Source organism: Scyliorhinus torazame, chromosome 18 (genome assembly GCF_047496885.1).
Source record: "Scyliorhinus torazame isolate Kashiwa2021f chromosome 18, sScyTor2.1, whole genome shotgun sequence".
In the NCBI taxonomy this organism is placed as follows: domain Eukaryota; kingdom Metazoa; phylum Chordata; class Chondrichthyes; order Carcharhiniformes; family Scyliorhinidae; genus Scyliorhinus; species Scyliorhinus torazame.
The window spans coordinates 156,731,908-156,751,526 of NC_092724.1; the positions used below are offsets into that span (position 1 = coordinate 156,731,908).

General features: G+C 43.0%; 1 protein-coding gene across 11 annotated transcripts in view; it reads right to left on the reverse strand.

Annotated features, from left to right (window-relative positions):
• Positions 1-19,619, reverse strand: part of bptf (bromodomain PHD finger transcription factor) — a 194,879-nt gene that overhangs the window by 103,471 nt on the left and 71,789 nt on the right. For all 11 annotated transcript variants that reach the window (XM_072483721.1, XM_072483720.1, XM_072483722.1 and 8 more), the window contains exons 7-13: positions 18,579-18,776; positions 12,786-12,979; positions 11,526-11,881; positions 7,815-7,946; positions 4,436-4,565; positions 3,954-4,089; positions 339-575 (exon numbers count right to left, since the gene is read on the reverse strand). In XM_072483721.1, the coding sequence (XP_072339822.1) occupies positions 339-575; positions 3,954-4,089; positions 4,436-4,565; positions 7,815-7,946; positions 11,526-11,881; positions 12,786-12,979; positions 18,579-18,776 (1,383 nt within the window). The remainder of the gene's footprint in view (positions 1-338; positions 576-3,953; positions 4,090-4,435; positions 4,566-7,814; positions 7,947-11,525; positions 11,882-12,785; positions 12,980-18,578; positions 18,777-19,619) is intronic.

Consider the following 19,619-nt stretch of genomic DNA (forward strand, 5'->3'; position numbering starts at 1 on the left):
TGGCTACATATTGGTACAGCTCACCGGAACTTTTCCAACCTGTGCCACATGTCGGAAAGACATGGGACTGCCAGAGATTCCACAATTGGTACATTATCAAATGTGCATGCAACAGCATGGAGGAACGGGTAACCCACTTCTGCTCCAGCATGTCAAAATGGCACATTTCTGAGAATAATCAGCAATTTCATCAAGGTTGTTGGTGCTTGTGAGATATGCAGGAGAGTTGAAGAGGAATACATAAAATGAAGACAGCATGTGTTTAAAAACAATATTTTAGTAATGAATGGTTGACTGGTGTCACTAAGCTGTATAATCCATACATAAAAAGCAGTTACCTTTCTTTTCTGTTTGTTGTGAATCAGGATTTGTATCAATTTCCATTACTTCCTCTTTTTCTTCTACTTTTTCTTCTTCTTCTGATTTTATCTCAAATGACTTGTCTGTGACGGTGTCATTCTCAGGCAAATCCTTAGAGTCATGTGATGGTTGGTGTTTCTTACAGGTTTCAGGCTCTCTTTTTATTGTGGAAGAGCACTCATTTTTATCCAATTTTGAATCATCTTTCAACACACCTAAAATAAACAGTTCACATTTTAGACAAATGAACTTCTGTCGCCATACCATTAACACCAATAACAGACGGTCAGCACGGAGATGCAGTGGTTAGCACAGCTGCCTCACAGCCCCGAGGACTCGGGTTCGATCCTAGCCCTGGGTCACTGTCCCGTGTGGAGTTTGCACATTCTCCCTATGTCTGCGTGGGTCACACCCCCACAACCCAAAGATGTGCAGGGTAGGTAGATTGGCCACGCTAAATTGCCCCTTAATTGGAAAAAAGAACTCTGCATTTATTTTTTATAAAAGAGGAAAAAACCCTCTAATAGCAAATATGTGAATCCAGTTTGAATCACAATAACAATCAGGATCAAATAGTAGCTGTGGAATAGCCGCCCTGAGAAACAACAACAATTTGCATTTATGTAGCATTATTACTTTAACACAAAGGGCTGGTAATTTTACATTGTTGCAAGTTATAGAAATTCTAGGCCAGTTAAGTCACAAGGGAGTCTGACAAGATTGGCTGGTATTTATTTTAATGCAAGGAGTCTGATGAACAAGGTAGATGAGTTGAGGGCACAAATTAAAACATGGGGGTATGATGTAATTGCTGTCACTGAGACATGTTTTTTTTTTGGTGGTGGTGGTGGTGGTGGGGGGAGAGAAGGATAGAGAGAGAGAGAGAGAGAGAGAGAGAGAGAGAGAGAGAGAGAGAGAGAGAGAGAGAGAGAGAAGAGATGAGATTGGCAACTCAATAATTCCAGGATATACGATCTTCAGGCGAGACAGGGAAGGCTGAGGGGTAAAATAGAGGGGTGTCGCAATTTTGCTCAGGGAATCAATAACATCAAGGAACAACAACATCTGAGAAAGTTCTTTCAATGAATCCATGAGAGAGAGAGAGAGCAAACGCGAAAGGGAGTCCTGGACTTAATTTAAGGTAACAGAGCCAGGCAAGTGGTTGAAGTATCAGTGGGGAGCATTTTGCAGCCAGCGATCATAACTCTGTTACATTCAAGATTGTTACGGAAAAGGACAAGGATGGGTCTGAAATCAAAGTTCTAAACTTTGGGGGGATGGCGGGGGTGGGGGTGGGGCGCAATTTTAATAAGATATGATTTTGCCAGAGCTGACACATTTAGGTAAAACTGTGACAGAATAGTGAGATGCAACTGTTTTCGCCATATTCAATAAGGAAATAGGGAGTGTACAGAGCCAACATGCCACAATAACGAAAAAAGGCAGGACCAATAAATTCAGTGAACTCTGGCTATCGAGGGATGTCCAGCATTGGATAATGAGAAAAAGGGAGGCCAATGGCTGATAGAGGGCTCAAAATAGCACAACCCCTAGAAGAATATAGAATGTGCAAGAGGGAACTTAAAAAGGAAATTACATTATAGAGGGATGTCATAGTACTGGAAAGGGTGCAGAGGAGATTTACCAGAATGTTGCCTGGACTGGAGAGTTTTAGTTATGAAGTGAGATTGGATATACTGGGGTTGTTTTCCTTGGAGCAGAAAAGACTGAGGGAGGACATGATTAAGATGTATAAAATTATACGGGGCATAGAGTAGATAGTTTTCTGCTTGGTGGAAGGATCAATGACCAGGTTTAAACTAAGGGCAGGTGGTTTAGAGGGGAAGCGAGGAAAAACCTTTCACCCAGAGGGTGGCAAGAGTCTGGAAATCACCATCTGAAAGGGTGGTGAAGGCAGAGACCTTCATTTTTAAAAAATTTGTTCACGGGACATGAGTGTCACCGGTTGGGACCGCATTTATTGCTCATCCCTAATTGCACTTGAGGGGGCAGTTAAGAATCAACCACATTGACTCATAACATTTAGGAAGTAATTAGATGTGCACTTGTGATGCCAAGGCAAGGCATTAAGGCTACGGGACAAGAGCTGGAATTGGGGTTAGAATGGTTTGGTGGTTATTTGTGACTGGCGCAGAGGCGTTGGGCCAAATGGTCTTTTCTGTGCTGCAGCTAATGACTCTATGCTTAGCTCCAGCTTTCGCTTGCAAGATTTGCATTCTGAAGAGTTAAAATCTTTCAGTTCTGGGACAACTACCAAAAAAAAAAAAAAAAAAAAAAAAAAAAAAAATTGTCTCTTAATCTCAGGACACCCATCAAAGTCAGTCAACTACATACGAGTTGTCACTATTACAATATTGGGCTTGATCTTCCTTGGAGTGGCAATCAGCACAGTTTGTCACGCAGTTCCCAATTACGTGCCTCAATTTCTTTTCAATCCGATCTCATCCAATCTTCCAACACTGATCAGGTCAGATCCAGGCAGTGCATCGCATCCCACGGGACTGAGCATTGAAGTCCAGGAGAGCCAAAGTGAAGGAGGCCATGTTCCTTTTCTTTTCAAAACAGCATTTGCTGTAAACAGTTAAATTTAAAGGTCCAGTAAAATTTAATGGTCCTCGACAGGCCAGGGAGAATACAAGCGACTAAGGCCAGTGGATAGAATTTGGGGGTTGGGAAATCGGAGGTCGGGAAGGTGGCTACATTCAAGACTTGGTCAGGTCGGGTGGCTACGGAGTGGGTGTGGGAGTCTCATGTGGGTGGGGGAGGGGGGGGGGGGGTTAGTCAGAGACCCCTCGGGGTTCAGAGGAGTCCCTTGGGGGCATAAGCATGGGTCTGCACAATAGTTGCCCAGGTGTTAGATGCAAATCATTCTAACTTTTTCTGGCCAATTATTGGTGCAAGCCAGTTGAAATTATTTGAAGTTTGGGATTTAAATTGGATTTTGAATGGTTCCTAGTACAGGACAATTGCAATGCAAATCTCCGCAGGGAATTCCTCAGCGCATCTTTCAGGTACCCCCAATCCAAAACTGGGGAACTGAGATATTAAGGCCCAATGTAGAAATGTGGCAGCCAATTTACTCACAGTAGGATCCCATAATCAGCAATATGGTAATGAGCAGACGGTCTCTTTTAGCCATGTTGGTTGAGATATAAATATTAGTTTGGGACGTTGGGGAGAATTCCTTGCTCCCCTTTGAAGAATGCCATAGGATCTTTTACACAAACCTGACAAGAGCAGACTGCACCACAGACAGAGCAGTACTCCCTCAGCAGTGAAGTGCTTTGTCAGCCTACGTTATATGTTGAAGGGGTAGGAATTAATTGAAATTGATCAAACAAGCATACAGTGATTATTTTGCTTCAAATCCAACAACAGCAGTTTATGAATCTGCAACTATGTTTCCAGCCAATGAAGTTTGAACTGTCAAGATATTAAAATAATAATTGGGGGCAGAACTAGGCCATTTGGCCCATCAAATCTGCTCTGACTTTCAATGAGAAAATAATGCATGTCCAACAGTCATCAAAAATTGCATGGCACAATCAACCATGAATGAAACTGGAACATACCTTCCAGCTCCTTCCGATAGTGTATATTTGTATTTCCAGGTAGCCGGGGCACAAAACGATGGACATGTGTTTTACTGATCCACATCCAGCCACCATATCCTGTTACACGATATTCTTCTCCCTTTTGTTTCCATACCTGTGTGAATATTAGGTTGCATTTAAGTTATTTAAAAGGGGAAATAAATCACGGTCTTCCCTATCCCCCTAGTCCCAGATGATGCATCCTCTATAAGCCGGAGTAGTTAAAGCTTTGGATTCTACACCCATGACACTAGGTGATCATCCAACTGGCACGTCCATATAAACTTTCTAGCTGCTGCATGTTGTGGTTGCTATTCCCTTAGCAGCCAATTGACTGAACTCATTTCAAGAAAGTTGGACAGCCTTGGGATTCAAACTTATTTAATGATTATTATATCCACAAAAAACTAGGCATTCTTGACAAGTTGCAGGCAAAACACCCTTCACAGATGACAACCTACCTGGTGCTTAATAGGGAAGGTATATTTCACCCACGTAGCTTGCTGCATAACTTCCTCTTCCTCCTGTTTCCGCTCTCGCTTTTTGATTTTCTCCTTTTCTTCTCTTTCAACAGATGTTAATCGATAAAATCTGTGATCAATGCAGGAAAAATCTTAGCATTCTAGAGATCCAAATAGAACTACATGTTTCAGTGAACTTTATTACGATAACGTAAAAGGAACGTTTCTCTTTCCCTTCCATGGGTGATTAACACACCAGTCGTGGGTACTGCAGAGATGTTATGACTTGGAAGTCCACAATCCAAAATTAGTAGAAACCCGGAAAGTATAGACCATAGAACATAGAACAATACAGCGCAGTACAGGCCCTTCGGCCCACGATGTTGCACCGAAACAAAAGCCATCTAACCTACACTATGCCATTATCATCCATATGTTTATCCAATAAACTTTTAAATGCCCTCAATGTTGGCGAGTTCACTACTGTAGCAGGTAGGGCATTCCACGGCCTCACTACTCTTTGCGTAAAGAACCTACCTCTGACCTCTGTCCCCTCGTGCCAGCCATTTCCATCCACAGGAGAAGGCTCTCACTGTCCACCCTATCCAACCCCCTGATCATTTTGTATGCTACCAATATTATACTTCCAATATTATACCAATGCTCAACATGTCTGCATTAAATGCCTGTATCGATGATGTTAATCCTTTTGTGCTACCGTCTAACTGGTTCAATTTGGGCTGGCACAATGGCTTCTTCAAATTTCTCCCATTTTCGATCCCTTCAGACTCTGCAATGTCTGTCTGACTTCTTGACCAGGATATCATTTTGAAGGCAAGTGGAAAAAGTACACAAAAGGTCTGCTTTATCTACTGTCATGGGAAAGCACTTTGCCTTTCTCAATACCTACCTAGGCAACATGACTATGTTCAATAAATTGTATTGTCTGCACCTCTTGAACAGTTTTGCTTCTTGCCCTCAATCCCATTTTGTTTAAATGAAGGCCTCCTGCCCCCTAGCTTCTACATTGCAAGCCATGAACAGGTTGAGAAATTGACCAAATAACTGGATGTTGTACTGTAATGTTTTCTGTTTGATCAGCACTTAGTCCACCAACCTAAATATTCACTCCCCCACCATGATCGCACAGCATATACCATATACAGGATGCACAGCAACAACTTATTAAGCATCCTTCAACAGCACCTTTCAAACTTATGACTTCTGTGAACCGAATCAGCCATATAAATACTGTGGCTACAAAATCAGATCAGAGATTGTGAATACTGTGGTGAGTAACTCACCTCCTGACTCCCCAAAGCCTGTCCACCACTTAAAAGGCACAAGTAAGGATTGCGATGGAATGTTTGCCACTAATAAATTAATAATAATAATCGCTTGTCACAAGGAGGCTTCAATTAAGTTACTGTTTAAAGCCCCTAGTCGCCCCATTCCGGCGCCTGTTCTGGGAGGCTGGAACAGGAATTGAACCCGCGCTGCTAGTCTTGTTCAGCATTACAAGCCAGCTCTCTTAGCTCACTGTGCTAAACCGGCCCCGGAGCCTGCATGACTGCAGCTCAACACCATCAAGAATAATACAGCTTGCTGGTTGGCACCCCTCCCTCCACCACCAACGCACAGTGGCATCAGTGTGTGCCATCTACAAGATGCACCACAGCAAGTCACCAAGGCTCCTTGCACAACACCGTACAAACCGATAATGACTTTTATACCTCAAAAGGACAAGGGCAGCAGGAGCATGGGAACACCACAACCTGCAAATGCCCCAGCAAACCGCACACCCTTCTGACTTGGGAACATATTGCCTTTCTTTCATGGCCAGTGGATTAAAATAATGGAACATCTTCGTTATTCCTTCATGGGATGTGGGTGCTGCTGACTCTTCAGCATTTACTGTTCACCCTTCCTGACCTTAAGGTGGTGGTGAACTGCCCTCTTGAATCACTGCTGTCCATGTGGTGTAGGTACACCCACAGTACTGTTAGGGAGGGATCTTTAGGATTTTGACCCAGCAAGAGAGTGAAGGAACAGTCAATATTATTCCAAGTCAGTGCATCTTGTAGATAGAGCACACTGCCACCACTGTGCACGCGTAGTGGAAGGAGTGAATCTCAGTTGATGGGGTGCCAATGAAGCAGTCTGCTTTGTCCTGGATGGTGTCCACCCATGAATGAATTTATAAAGAACTGGTTGGTAGGAGAAAACAAGGATGATTACGGATGACCTATCCTTAAGATAACTTCTCCGCAAAGAGAAACAACTTTGCATGATCCAAGTCATGGCCAATACTGTGCGCATAATGCACAACATAATTCTTAATCCCACTTCTTCATGGTACATAAGAACATAAGAACAGGAGTAGGCCATCTGGCCCCTCGAGCCTGCCCCGCCATTTAATGAGATCATGGCTGATCTTTGTGGACTCAGCTCCACTCTCTGGCCCATACACCATATCCCCGAATCTCTTTATTCTTTAGAAAGGTATCTATCTTTTTCTTAAAAACGTTTAAAGAAGGAGCCTCAACTGCTTCACTGGGCAAGGAATTCCAGAGATTCACAACCCTTTGGGTGAAGAAGTTCCTCCTAAACTCGGTCTTAAATCTACTTCCCCTTATTTTGAGGCTATGCCCCCTAGTTCTGCTTTCCCCGACCAGTGGAAACAACCTGCCCGCATCTATCCTATCTATTCCCTTCATAATTTTATATATTTCAATAAGATTCCCCCGCATCCTTCTAAACTCCACTGAGTATAGTCCCAGTCTACTCAACCTCTCGTCATAATCTAAACCCCTCAACTCTGGGATCAACCTAGTGAATCTCCTCTGCACTCCCTCCAGTGCCAATACGTCCTTTCTCAGGTAAGGAGACCAATGGCAAACAGGTACATAAATGCAGTTGAGACCAGACTATTTAAAATACCAGATGGCCGAAGAGTTATTCTGCATTGTTTCCTTTTTGAAGGAATATGAATTCATACTCAAATCAATTCCTTTGTCCTGCTGAAAATAAAAAAAAATTTGGAGCCCCCAATTCATTTTTCCAATTAAGGGGTAATTTAGCCTGGCCAATCCACCTACCCTGCACATCTTTGGATTGTGGGGGTAAAACACACGCAAACACGGGGAGAATGTGCAAACTCCATACGGACAGTGACCCAGGGCCGAGATCGAACCTGGGACCTCGGCGCCGTGAGGCAGCAGTGCTAACCACTGCACCACTTTGCTGCTCTTACTGAAGATAAAAATTGACAGTCAATATTAACTGGTATTATTTTCTTTTTGATAAACCTAGGCGAAGAATCAAAGGTCAAGCAAAGGTTACAAAAAGTAGGAAAGACAATAAAATGAATCAAAATCACCTGGTGTGCCCTAAAGAATCCCGCCAGACCGGAAGCATGACGACAGGTTTGATTGCACACTCGAGGATTGCAAGAGCTAGCGCAAATTCCCTTGGTTTACTGCACATCTGGACTGCTTTTATCCAATTAGATCTAAAACAATTTGTTTAAACAAAGTTGATGATAATGTTTAACAAAGGTTGTAAATGCATCAATAACATGAACCATGCAAGTTTCTATCGCCTCTAAAGTTGGCAATATCTGCAAAGTCAGAATCAGCTCCCTGTTGAATCAGTGAGTGAGCCATACAGATAAAACGGTCCATGCTCCAGCCAATCTCAGCTGGAGTATCACGGAGCACAAATAGCCTCAATACACCTGGGTCAGCAAAGAGGAAAGTATACAACATTTCCAATTCAGTACAGTATCCATTGCCAGAAATACGCACGTGTTCTTTCAAGTGAGGTCAGGATGAGGTGCCTGTTGTGACTGATGGTCACTGCCCACAAATACAAAATGAAGCAAGTTTACTGTCTTCAGTGTAACAGTCACATACAAGGAAGCATGCTTTGGAAAAACGCAAGGACTGCTTGCCAAATATTTCTCATGTTCTTTTGGAAGGCAATGAACATTCCAAGAAATAATTCTCTGTATACTGCTATTGCACTATCTTTTCCAAGCAGTAACTTTCCTCATATAAGCTATTAACATGCAAGCATCACACCTGAACCTGACATAGGGCAATGATGCAGTGGGTCCTATTAATATTTCATTCTTCCTATAATGCTGAAGCAAACTGTACTGCCTCCACTACAATTCAGTATTTCGGCATGGCCACCCATCTCTGAACAGATTAGGAACACAAGTACAGAAGTAGGCCATTCAGCCCCTTGAACCTGTCCCACCAATCAATGAGATCCTGGCTGATCTGTGACCTAACTCCATATACCTACCGTTGGCCCATATCTCTTAATATCTCAGATTTAAAATTGACTGATCTAGTTTCAATTGCTGTTTGTGGGAGAGAGCTCCAAACCTCTACCACCCTTTGAGTGAACGGTTTGGCCCTAATTTTTAGACGATGCGCCCGAGTTTTAGAATCCCCAACCAGCTGAAATAGTTTAGCTTTATCTACCCTGTTTTTCCCTGTAACATCTTGAATACTTTGATCAGATCACCCCTCAGCCTTCTAAATCTAGTGAAAACAGGTTGAATTTGAATAATCTCTCCTCGTAACTCAACCCCTGTAATCCAGGTAGTTCTGTAAACCCTCGTTGCACTCCCTCCAAGGTCAAAATATCTTTCTTGCGGTGAGGTGCCCAGAACTGCTCACCCAAGTGGGGTCTAACCAGTGTTTTGCATCGCTGCATAACCCGTGTCTTTATATTCCAATCCGATGGATATAAAAACTCGCATTTCATTAGCCTTTTTAATTATTATCTGCACTTGGTCCTGGCATTTTAAGGACATGTGCACCTGAAGCCCCAAATCATTTTGGACATTCATTGCACTTAACCCCTTTCCATTTAGAAAGTACTCTGCTCTATCCTTTTTTAGTCCAAAATGGATAACCTCATTGCTTACATTAAATGCCATCTGCCACAATCTAGAGGATTGGAATATAAAGTCACAGGGGTTATGCTACAGCTATACAAAACCCTGGTTAGACCCCACTTGGATGAGCCGTTCTGGGCACCACACCTTAGAAGGATATTTGATAAAGTGGTGAGCCATATAGATGAATTCCCATCTCCAGTTATTGTCAGTGATAATGGAGAAATGGCAGACATGTTGAACAACTACTCTGCCTCAGTGTTTACGGTAGAAAAGGAGGATAACTTGCCAGAACTCCTGAAGCGAGGGGGAAGAGCTGGTTTCGGTGGAAGACGTAACAGCCAGGTGGGAGGAGGAGCTGGGACCCATTGTGGAGGAGGAGGTATGGAGTGAGTCCCTCCGTAGGGTGATTGCTAAGTGATCCTGTGCAAGGCTGAGTTTGATACAGTTCAAGGCCTTTCAGCCCATCGATGCATGAAAAATAACTGACGTGCCTACCTAATTCCATTTGCTGGCACGTGGGCACACCTCACCAGGGTCAGGAGTCATTGATTTTTTTTCAAGGGGTCGAGGATAAATGTGAGTTGTGCTCGGGAGGGCCTGGTCACCACACGCACATGTTCTGGTCCTGTCCCAAGCTGGTGGGTTTTCGGGGGTCTTTTTCCAGCATGATATCAGCAATCCTGAAGGTCGACTTAAAATCCTGTTAGTTGCTGTATTTGGGTGTTGGACCAGTCGGAGCTGAGGACAGGGGTGGGAGTGGATGCATTGGCATCACTGCTGGCCCGACGATGGGTATTGTTGAGCTGGAGGCAGGCAACGCCACCTAGTGCCACAGCATGGCTGGAATTCCTGTAACTCGAGACGGTTACGTTTGCAGTGAGTGAGTCGATCGATGGGTTATAGCGTAGATATCAGCCGTTTATTTTGCACTTTAAAGAGCTGGTCATTGTTAGCCATTAGTGGGGGAGAGGCAGATTGATTGTTTGCGGTTATATTTCTGCTACTGGGCTTCATATTACTGTTGTTGCTTGTAATTTCTGGTGTGTGTGTGTTTTCCGGTGTTCTGCTACAAATTTTTGATGTGTTAAAATTTCGATAAATATATATATTTTTAAACATTCTCACCACCACAGCTAGTGGAATCTAAATTCAATTAACACATCCGGAATTTTATTTTACTCTTATCATGCATGTACAAGTTGAGGGGCATGACCAGGGTGGATAGGGCGCAGCTGTTATAATATTAGTGTCACAAGTAGGCTTACATTAACACAGCAATGAAATTACTGTGAAAAGCCGCGAGTCACCACACTCCGGCGCCTGGTCGGGTACACAGAGGGAGAATTCAGAATATCCAATTCACCTAACAAGCACGTCTTGGGTGTTGACAGTCTGGAATACACTGCCTGGGAGAGTGATAGAGGTGGGTTGCCTCACATCCTCAAAAAAGTTCCTGATGAGCATTTGGCACATCATATAATTCAAGGCTTTGGGCCAAGTGGTGGCAAATGGGATTAGGTAGGCAGGTCAGTTATTTTTCATGCATCGGAGGACTTGATGGGCTGAAGGACCTCTTCTGCATTATATTTTCTGTGACTCTGTGATGCGGCACGGCCAGAATTTGCTTCGATTCCTTCATTTCCCTTGAACGGAGTGGCTTGCTGTGCTATTTCAGAAGGCAGCTAAAAGTCAACCACATTGCTGTGCATCTGGAGTCACATATAGACCAAATTGGGTAACAATAGATTTCCTTTCCCAAAGGGCATTAACGAACCAGATGTCTTTTAATAATAACTGATGGTAGTTTTATGGTCACCATTGCGGAGACGGACTTTCAACTCCAGATTTTTAATTTAATTTTTAAATTAGTCTCACTAATGCTGACCATGCATCTATCATTGGTTGTTGTTAAAAACCCGTCTGGTTAACGGATTCCCTTTTTGAAAGAAGATCTGCCGTCCTTACCAGGTCTGGCTTACTTGTGACTCCAGATCCACAGTAATGTGGCTCACTCTTAACTGTCCTCTGAAATGGCCCAGCCATTCAGTACAAGCCACTGTTATCTACTGATATTCATTTCAAATCATTTCAAAAGCAAAAGAAAATTAACCAGCTTTAATGTATAAATTACTCTTTCATATGATTATAAACGCATAAATAAATAATTCCACTCACCTATGTGAAGCCCAATTCGGATGCAGGAACGAGGATGGGATATTATTCTCCAGCTGGATAATGGTTAGTCGTAAAGTAGAGATTGTAAGAACTTTTGAGCCATGAACAGCACCATTCCACTTGAACTCTCCCGCTGGGGTCATGCAGAATTTGTGAGAAAGATGCCGCCGTTTGTCATGATCTTCTCGGTGCTGGTGCTTGTTGAGTGCCAAGGTGCTGGTGCTGTACTGGTTTTGGTAGACACGATACTTTCCCTCTTGGCCCAATTTAAACAAGTTACTCACAATTCCCTTCATCACCAGATCTTTTCTTGTGCTCAGGCGAGAGACTTCCCCTTGTGAATTTACCACCAGGACCTGAAAAGCAGATAGTTTTTTTAAAATTCATTTTTATGGGGTGTGGGCTTCACTGGCTAGGCCAGCATTTGTTGCCCATCCCTAATTGACCTTGAGCATCAAGACATCATTTTCTATCAATACCTTTCCCAAATTCCAGCTTGCAGTTGCCAGTTCCATATGAATATCTTTAAACACCAAGTTTTAAAACTGAATATTTTTGTGCAACAGATTTCCAAAGCAGCTAGATTACAGAGTAAATTGACAACCTCAAAATATCTGCAAACGGGTGGATTAAATGTCATGGAGATATTAATAGAAAAATTGCCTATATTCTATCCTCCTTCCCTGTTGTCAGGAAGACAAAGGGGCTTTGAGTTCTTTAAAGTAGGGATCAAGAGGTTGCAGTGGAGGGGGGGAAAAGTGCAAGACAGAACCAACATTAATAGTGAAGTTGATGGCCTAAAAGGCTTTTGCCTATTCCACAGCTGATGTTCTTACATTAAATGTGGGAAGAGGGGGCAGCATGGTGGCGCAGTGGGATGGCCCTGATGCCTCACGGTGCCGAGGTCCCAGGTTCGATCCCGGCTCTGGGTCACTGTCCGTGTGGAGTTTGCACATTCTCCCCGTGCTTGCGTGGGTTTCGCCCCCACAACCCAAAGATGTGCAGGGTAGGTGGATTGGCCGCGCTAAATTGCCCCTTAAATGGAAAAGGTGAATTGGGTACTCGAAATATGTAATTTTGAGAAATGTGGGACGATGATAAAGTGCCTCAACACTATGAGGTTTAAAGTAAATTTTAGAAAGAAAATCTAAAGTCACAGCGAGTTTAAAAAGTAACTTACTTAATCAGCATACATCTTATTTTTGTGTAGTTTGCAATATTTTAAGAAAAATATGTTCTTTATGTACAGGCTTGTCTCACCTCTCTGCCTTCCTTAAAGGATCTGTTTGCCTCGTGCACTGCAGCAGCAGCCTGGGCGCTCTTCAGCTGACTCAACTTGCTCTCAGGGTTCCGTAACCTCGTGACCATCCGAGTTGGGATAGATGATCCTTTACCAGCTCCAGAGGAATCACCATTTTCACCATCTGTTTTATCACTGCCAAGTTCTTCTGCTTCTGCACAAATAATGATTGCAGGGATATCAATAGAAGTGCATAGCTCACTCACAAAACGATATATTGTTACACGTCATTTCCCATTCAAATGCATCCTGCCCACTTGATATGTTTAAAGAAAGCAATGTTAACCCAAGGAAAGCTGATCTAAGTATTTCTGGTTAGTTCCGTTAGTAGTTTCTGGTTTCTAGTCGGATTCAAGTGTCTGGAATGTCACTTGACAGTAAAGCAAGCATTTACATCAGTACCCCCCCTGAACTATTTTAGTTCACATCTGTTGACCTGAGAAAGGGGCTGAAGGAGTTTATTTTACTTAATTTGTTTTATCCATTTACGGGATGTGGGCGTCGCTGGTTAGGTCAGCATTTATTGCCCATCCCTAGTTCCCTTCAGAAGGTGTTGGTGAGTTGCCTTCTTGAACCGCTGCAGTCCCCGGGTCGTAAGTGCCCACAGTGCTGTTAGGGAAGGAGTGCCAAGAATTTGACACAGCGACAGTGAAGGAACGGCGATACGTTTCCAGATCAGGATGGTGAGTGACTTGAAGGGGAACCTCCCAAGTGGTGGGGTTCCCAGGTATCTGCTGCTCTTGTCCTTCTAGATAGTAGTGGTTGTTGGTTTGGAAGGTGCTGCCAAAGGAACCTTGGCGAATTACTGCAGTGAATATTGTAGATGGTACATACAAATGCCACTGTTCATCGGCGGTGGAGGGATTGAATATGTATGGAAGATGGAAACAATCAAGTGGACATGGTCCTGGATGGTTCTCAAGCTTCTGGAGTGTTGTTGGAGCTGCACTCATCCAGACAAGTGGAGAATATTCCATTACACTCCTGACTTGTGCCTTAAAGATGGTGGACAGGCTTTGGGGGACATCAGGAGGTGAGTTACTTACCGTAGGATTCCTAACCTTTAATAATAATAATAATCTTTATTGTCACAAGTAGGCTTCCATTAACACTGCAATGAAGTTACTGTGAAAAGCCCCAGTCGACACATTCCGGTGCCTGCTCAGGTACACATAGGAGAATTCAGAATATCCAATTCACCTAACAGCATGTCTTTCGGGACTTGTGGGAGGAAACCGGAGCACCCGGAGGAAACCCACGCAGCCAGAGGGAGAACGTGCAGACACCACACAGACAGTGACACAAGCAGGGAATCGAATCTGGGACCCTGGAGCTGTGAAACAACAGTGCTACCCACTGTGCTGCCCACTGATCTGGTAGCTACAGTATTAATACGGCTAGTCCAGTTCAGTTTCTGATCAATGGTAAGCCCCAGGATGTTGATTGTGGGGGATTCAGCAATGATAATGTCATTGAATGTTAATGGGTGATGGTTAGATCCTCTCTTGTCGGAGGTGGTTGGCCGACACTTGTGGTGTGAATGTTACTTTCCACTTGTCAGCTGAAGACTGGATATTGTCCAGGTTTTGCTGCATTTGGACATGGACTACATTATCGGAGGAGTCACAAATGGTGCTGAATATTGTGCAGTTATCTGCAAACAGCCCCACTTCTGCCCTTCTGCTGGAAGGGAGGCCACTGATGAAGCAGCTGAAGGTGTTTGGGTTTCGGACACTACCCTGCAGAGATGTCCTGGAGCGGAGACGATTGACTTCCAACCACCACAACCATCTTCCTTTGTGCCAGGTACAACTCCAACCAGCAGTTTTCCCCCCAGTTTGGGCTTACACTCACTGCAGTTTTGAAGGATGAGAGGGCATCTGATCGAGCTGTTTAAAAATACTAAAAGAGATTGATAAAGTAAACATAGACTAAATGTTCCCCCTTGTGGGGCAATCAAAAATGAGAGGTCACAGTTCTAGGTTGAGAGGCAGTAGAAAAACTGAGATGAGGAGTAACTACTTCTCGCAGAGGTGGTGAATTTGTGGAACTCGCAGCCCCATAGTGTATTGGACTCGGAGTCATTAAATGGTTAAGAAGGAGGTAGATATATTTCTGATTTTAAAAATGAGGTTGAAGGGAATTGAGCAACAGATGGGGAGGAGGATTTGAGACCAGGAAGAGATCAGCCATGATCTGATTGAATGGCGGCGGAGGCTCGACGGGCTGAATTGCCTACTTCTGCTCCTAATTCCTTTGCTCCTAAATTCCCATTGACTCCAGTTTGAAATGAAAAATGAAATGAATGAAATGTTTTGCTCGGGCTCCTTGATGCCATACTCAGTCAAATGCTGCCTTGATGTCAAAGGGAGTCACTCTCACCTCTGGCGTTCAGCTCTTTTGTCTATGTTTGAACCAAGGCTGTAATGAGGTCAGGAGCTGAATGATCCTGCCGGAACCCAAACTGAGCGTCCGATAATCGTGCCAGTATCCTTGACAATACAACTAGGCTTAGGTTTTAAACATTGTCGACAAATAAAACCCTTAGTTTCATAGTATGGGCAATATTAGATTTTCTTGTGATCTTCAACAATAATTGCCCATCTCTTTAGAAAGGAGTCATAAATCTGTTTGAAACTGGTGGCCTACATGTCTTCTAATAAGTGCACCCCTGCAGAATTAAAAACAAACCTGGTAAAATACCAATCCATTAGTAGCTTTTAGAAATAATGGTACAAGAAAACCAGTGCATATAGGAGGGGTGATTCAATAAGAGATAATATCTACTGTATTAGACACAGATCTCTACATTATGCACCATTCCTTGAAGAGATTAATATGGTCAAATGATTGTGGAAATCCCTGACAGTAATCAAATCTCAGTTGCCTTTCTGCTTTAGATTAGTTTTTCTTTTAAAATGTAACATTAATCATATGGTCTATTTTTTCAGGAATGGGATAAGCAAGCAGCTATAGCTCCACAATAGGCACATTTCAACAGACAATGGTACACCGTTGCAAACAGGTTTTAAACCAGAGTCTTGACATCAAGTGACTCACGAAGAGCAAGATAAATTGTAGCAAAGCAACTGATTAATCCTTAGTATCGTGTGGCAGATAAACACTTGATTTTTTTAAAAAAAGGTTTCAGAAAATATTTGCCAACAAACCAGTGAGGTGCAAAATATTATTGAAAAATGTATCTACATAAAGCTTACTAAAATTTCCACTTTCAAATCAGCTTAATGGGGGGGGAAAAAATCACTCCATGATACATGGCTTCAATGCTTGGATGGTGAAGAATTAGTCATGTCTTTTTGTTCCAATTAAGGGGCAATTTAGCATGGCCAATCAATCTCTTTAGGTTATGGGGGAGACCCACGCAGACATGGGAAGAATGTGCAAACTCCACAAAGACAGTGACCCGGGGCCGGGATTGAATCCGGGTCCTTGGCACTGTGAGGCAGCAGTGCTAACCACTGTGCCATCGTAAGTCATGGAGTTTTGACAGTCCCAGTAATTGTCTGCTATTTAGCCAACCTTGATCGATTTTGTCAAAATATCTCAGAAATTCAGGAGTGCACACCCAAGAAAAATGTTGAGGGGAAAGGGATCATGTCTGAAATGTACAAAAATATTTTCAATAGCATCGTGCATCACGGCATCGAATCACTTAGTCAGGGTTGTGGATTGTAGATTGTAGGTTTGTGTTCCAAATTTCCCATACATGTAGATCCTAATCAGAAAATGGACATTCGCTGCTAGCATATTTTAAGAGCATCGTCCATTAACCATGCTATCACTGGCTGTGGGAAGTACTTCCCTCTACTTGGATGTAGCTGTAACAAGTTGTGACACCATGTGTGCCATGACACTGCTTTTATGTCAGCTACAAACAATCCTTTTGTTACTCATGGAGTAACGCTCCAGGCAATGGGTCTCGCTGGTGTATGACCAAAGATTGATTCCTGCCTGAGGACTGGCTAGTGCCTGCTTAAGAGTCGCAAATCTTCCTGAAGGTCTCCTTACTGATTACTGATAGAATCTTCTGTGTTCACCCCATCTTGATTTCCTATCCATCAATCTCTACTGCAGCATAAATAGGACCTCACTCATCCATGTCGATAGCGCTCTTCTGCCTGGTCAGAGCTTGACAAATGATGTGCCATCGACGGAGGCTTTCTCGCATTTGAAGTTCCCTGCTTAGCCTTGGACTTTCTCATTGCACCCTTTCTCTTAGCACTTCTTCGTTAAATGCCCCTGTGTGTCATCGCTTCTCGGCCTTTTGGTGAAGGTCAAGGGTCAGATCAAGCCCAAGGTGAGGTACAATGCCTTTTTTTGTCAGCCTGGATCTTGAATGCCTCTCTCGTGGAGACCACGAATTGACATCAATTTGAATTGCTTTTTTAGAGCAAGCAATGAGATGGATTTTGCCCTGTCCACTCTGCACGTGTAATTTTAAGGATACGGCTTTTAAAAATGCAACGTCCCGTCACATCTAAAATACACTCCACTGTTTTTCACCTTTTTACTTGCAGCTTTTTTCACTTGATGCAGTGCACCTTGCCTGAATGTCTTTATTGGCAGCCATTTCCATGTCCCGAGAAATTTCTGGAGGCTTTCTTAAAGAAAGAGTGGCTTCTCCCAGCAAATGCCATTGAATGCTGTCCTCCTTAAAGCCAGACTAGTCTGTCCTGAAATAAGTCTTCCAAAACTGCCCCAAACACACAATGTTCAGAGAGCTGATGCAATTCAGCAAACGTTTGCTAGATTATCCCATCTTCCGAAAATAACTATGTAATTTGAAACATTCTACAATTAATGAGGGCTTAGGATTGTGTTGATTCTGAACGAGTGTAACTAAATCTGTAAATAAAATGTTCCCCGGTTTCCGTGATGTAGCTCACTAACTTGTATTCTTCACCTCACACAAACCCAGAGAATTCAGCACTTTCTACCCTCGCCTGCAGTCCCATTTGTCAAGAAATAATGTTCTAACCTTTCCACATCTGCAGTCCCATTCACTTTCCACAAACTCACTGACAGACATAGCCATGGTGCTGCAAAGTTTTGTTGGTGAACTTAGCAAAACGTTGTGTTGAACATGCTCAAACTTGAATTTTTTTATTCTCGTCACTAAAAAGATGTGATAACAACCACAAAAAGGTAGTCGAAGTGTGTTGTTAATAAAGTTAATCGTCTTTAATCACAGAATCATCAGTACAGAAGGGGGCCATTTGGCCCATCGAGTCTTCACCAACCCTCCGAAAGAGCACCCTACCTCAGCCCACACCTCTACCCTATCCCCATAACCCTACGTAACCTTTTAGACACTATGGAGCAATTTAGCATGACCAATTCACCTAACCTGCATATCTTTGGACTGACACCCGAAACCGGAGCACATAGAGGAAACCCACACAAACACGGGGAGAAAGTGCAAACTTCACACAGACAATCACCCAAGGTCAGAATCAAACTCAGGTCCGTGACGCAGTGAGGCAGCAGTGCTAATTGGAAAAATTAAACAAACAAATACGATATACACAGGTAACAACAACTAATGATGTCACAGCACTTACTGAAGACATCAGCAATGGATTTAAATAAGCAGATGTAAAATCATAACACACTGTAACAGCACTCTTGATAAGGACTGGTCCTGCCACAAGCTCTAGATCTATGTTGTGCTTGAACTCTAATTACATGAATTGGCAAGACAGCATATTAGAAGGAAATAATTAAATTTTTACCTCCATCTTCTTGGCCATTTCCTGAAGACTGTGAGGACCCCTCCATATTCTCTAAATCCTCAGCTATTTTGAAACTGGAATCCTGAGTGGGTGTCTCACTGGACAAATCCATATTGCTGGTACTATCATCAACAGTTAGCGGTGACGACACAGTTTTCACAGCAGTGGTAGTATCAGTAGGATTCTGAACAGTATCTTCTAAAGTAGTAGAAAAAGTGACGAATTATATTTCAGACATCAAAAGCAAAAAACACACCTTCCTCCTCAACCAGTGGGAATAAATCAACCATTGAAATGGATAAATCTCCATCAGGTTATGAACACAGTCCTGCATAAGGTGTTTAAAAAATAAATTGATCAAATTGAGCTCAAGTTTTCTCATCATCATTTCCTATTTAAATAACTTAATCATTTAAATTATGATACCCAAAAAAAGACTTTGTTCAAATGGTTATTCTTCATAATGCAAAAGTACTTTAGACAACAACTTTTTTTTTTTTTAAAGTTTAGAGTACCCAATTCTTTTTTTTCCCCCCAATTTAGGGGCAATTTAGCGTGGCCAATCCACCTATCTGCACATCTTTTGAGTTGTGGGGATGAGACCTACGCAGACACGAGCAGAATATGCACACTCCACACGGACAGTGACCCGGGGCTGGGATCGAACCCGGGTCCTCGGCGCTGTGAAGCAGCACGGCACCACCGTGTTGCCCTACTTTAGATAAGAACAGTTGTTGTCTTGTCAAACAATTCCTGTTAAACCACTAGGAAATGACAAACAGTGCTTGATATCAAACAGGTCCCAGCGTTGTTCTTAGTGCTGTTTTCTAACCCAACCACCACCACCATATCTTCTATGGCTAATTTTCCCTAGTCTGGGTACTGAAACAAGCTATGGCAGCCCAACACCATCTCCACAGAAATTAGGAGTCAAATTTGGAATTTCCGTGTCCGCATGACTCAGTATTTACCCTCTGAGCCATCAGGAACAGAGTCAACATGACTTGCTTCCAATCTCTTCATATTAGAAAAAAAAAACAT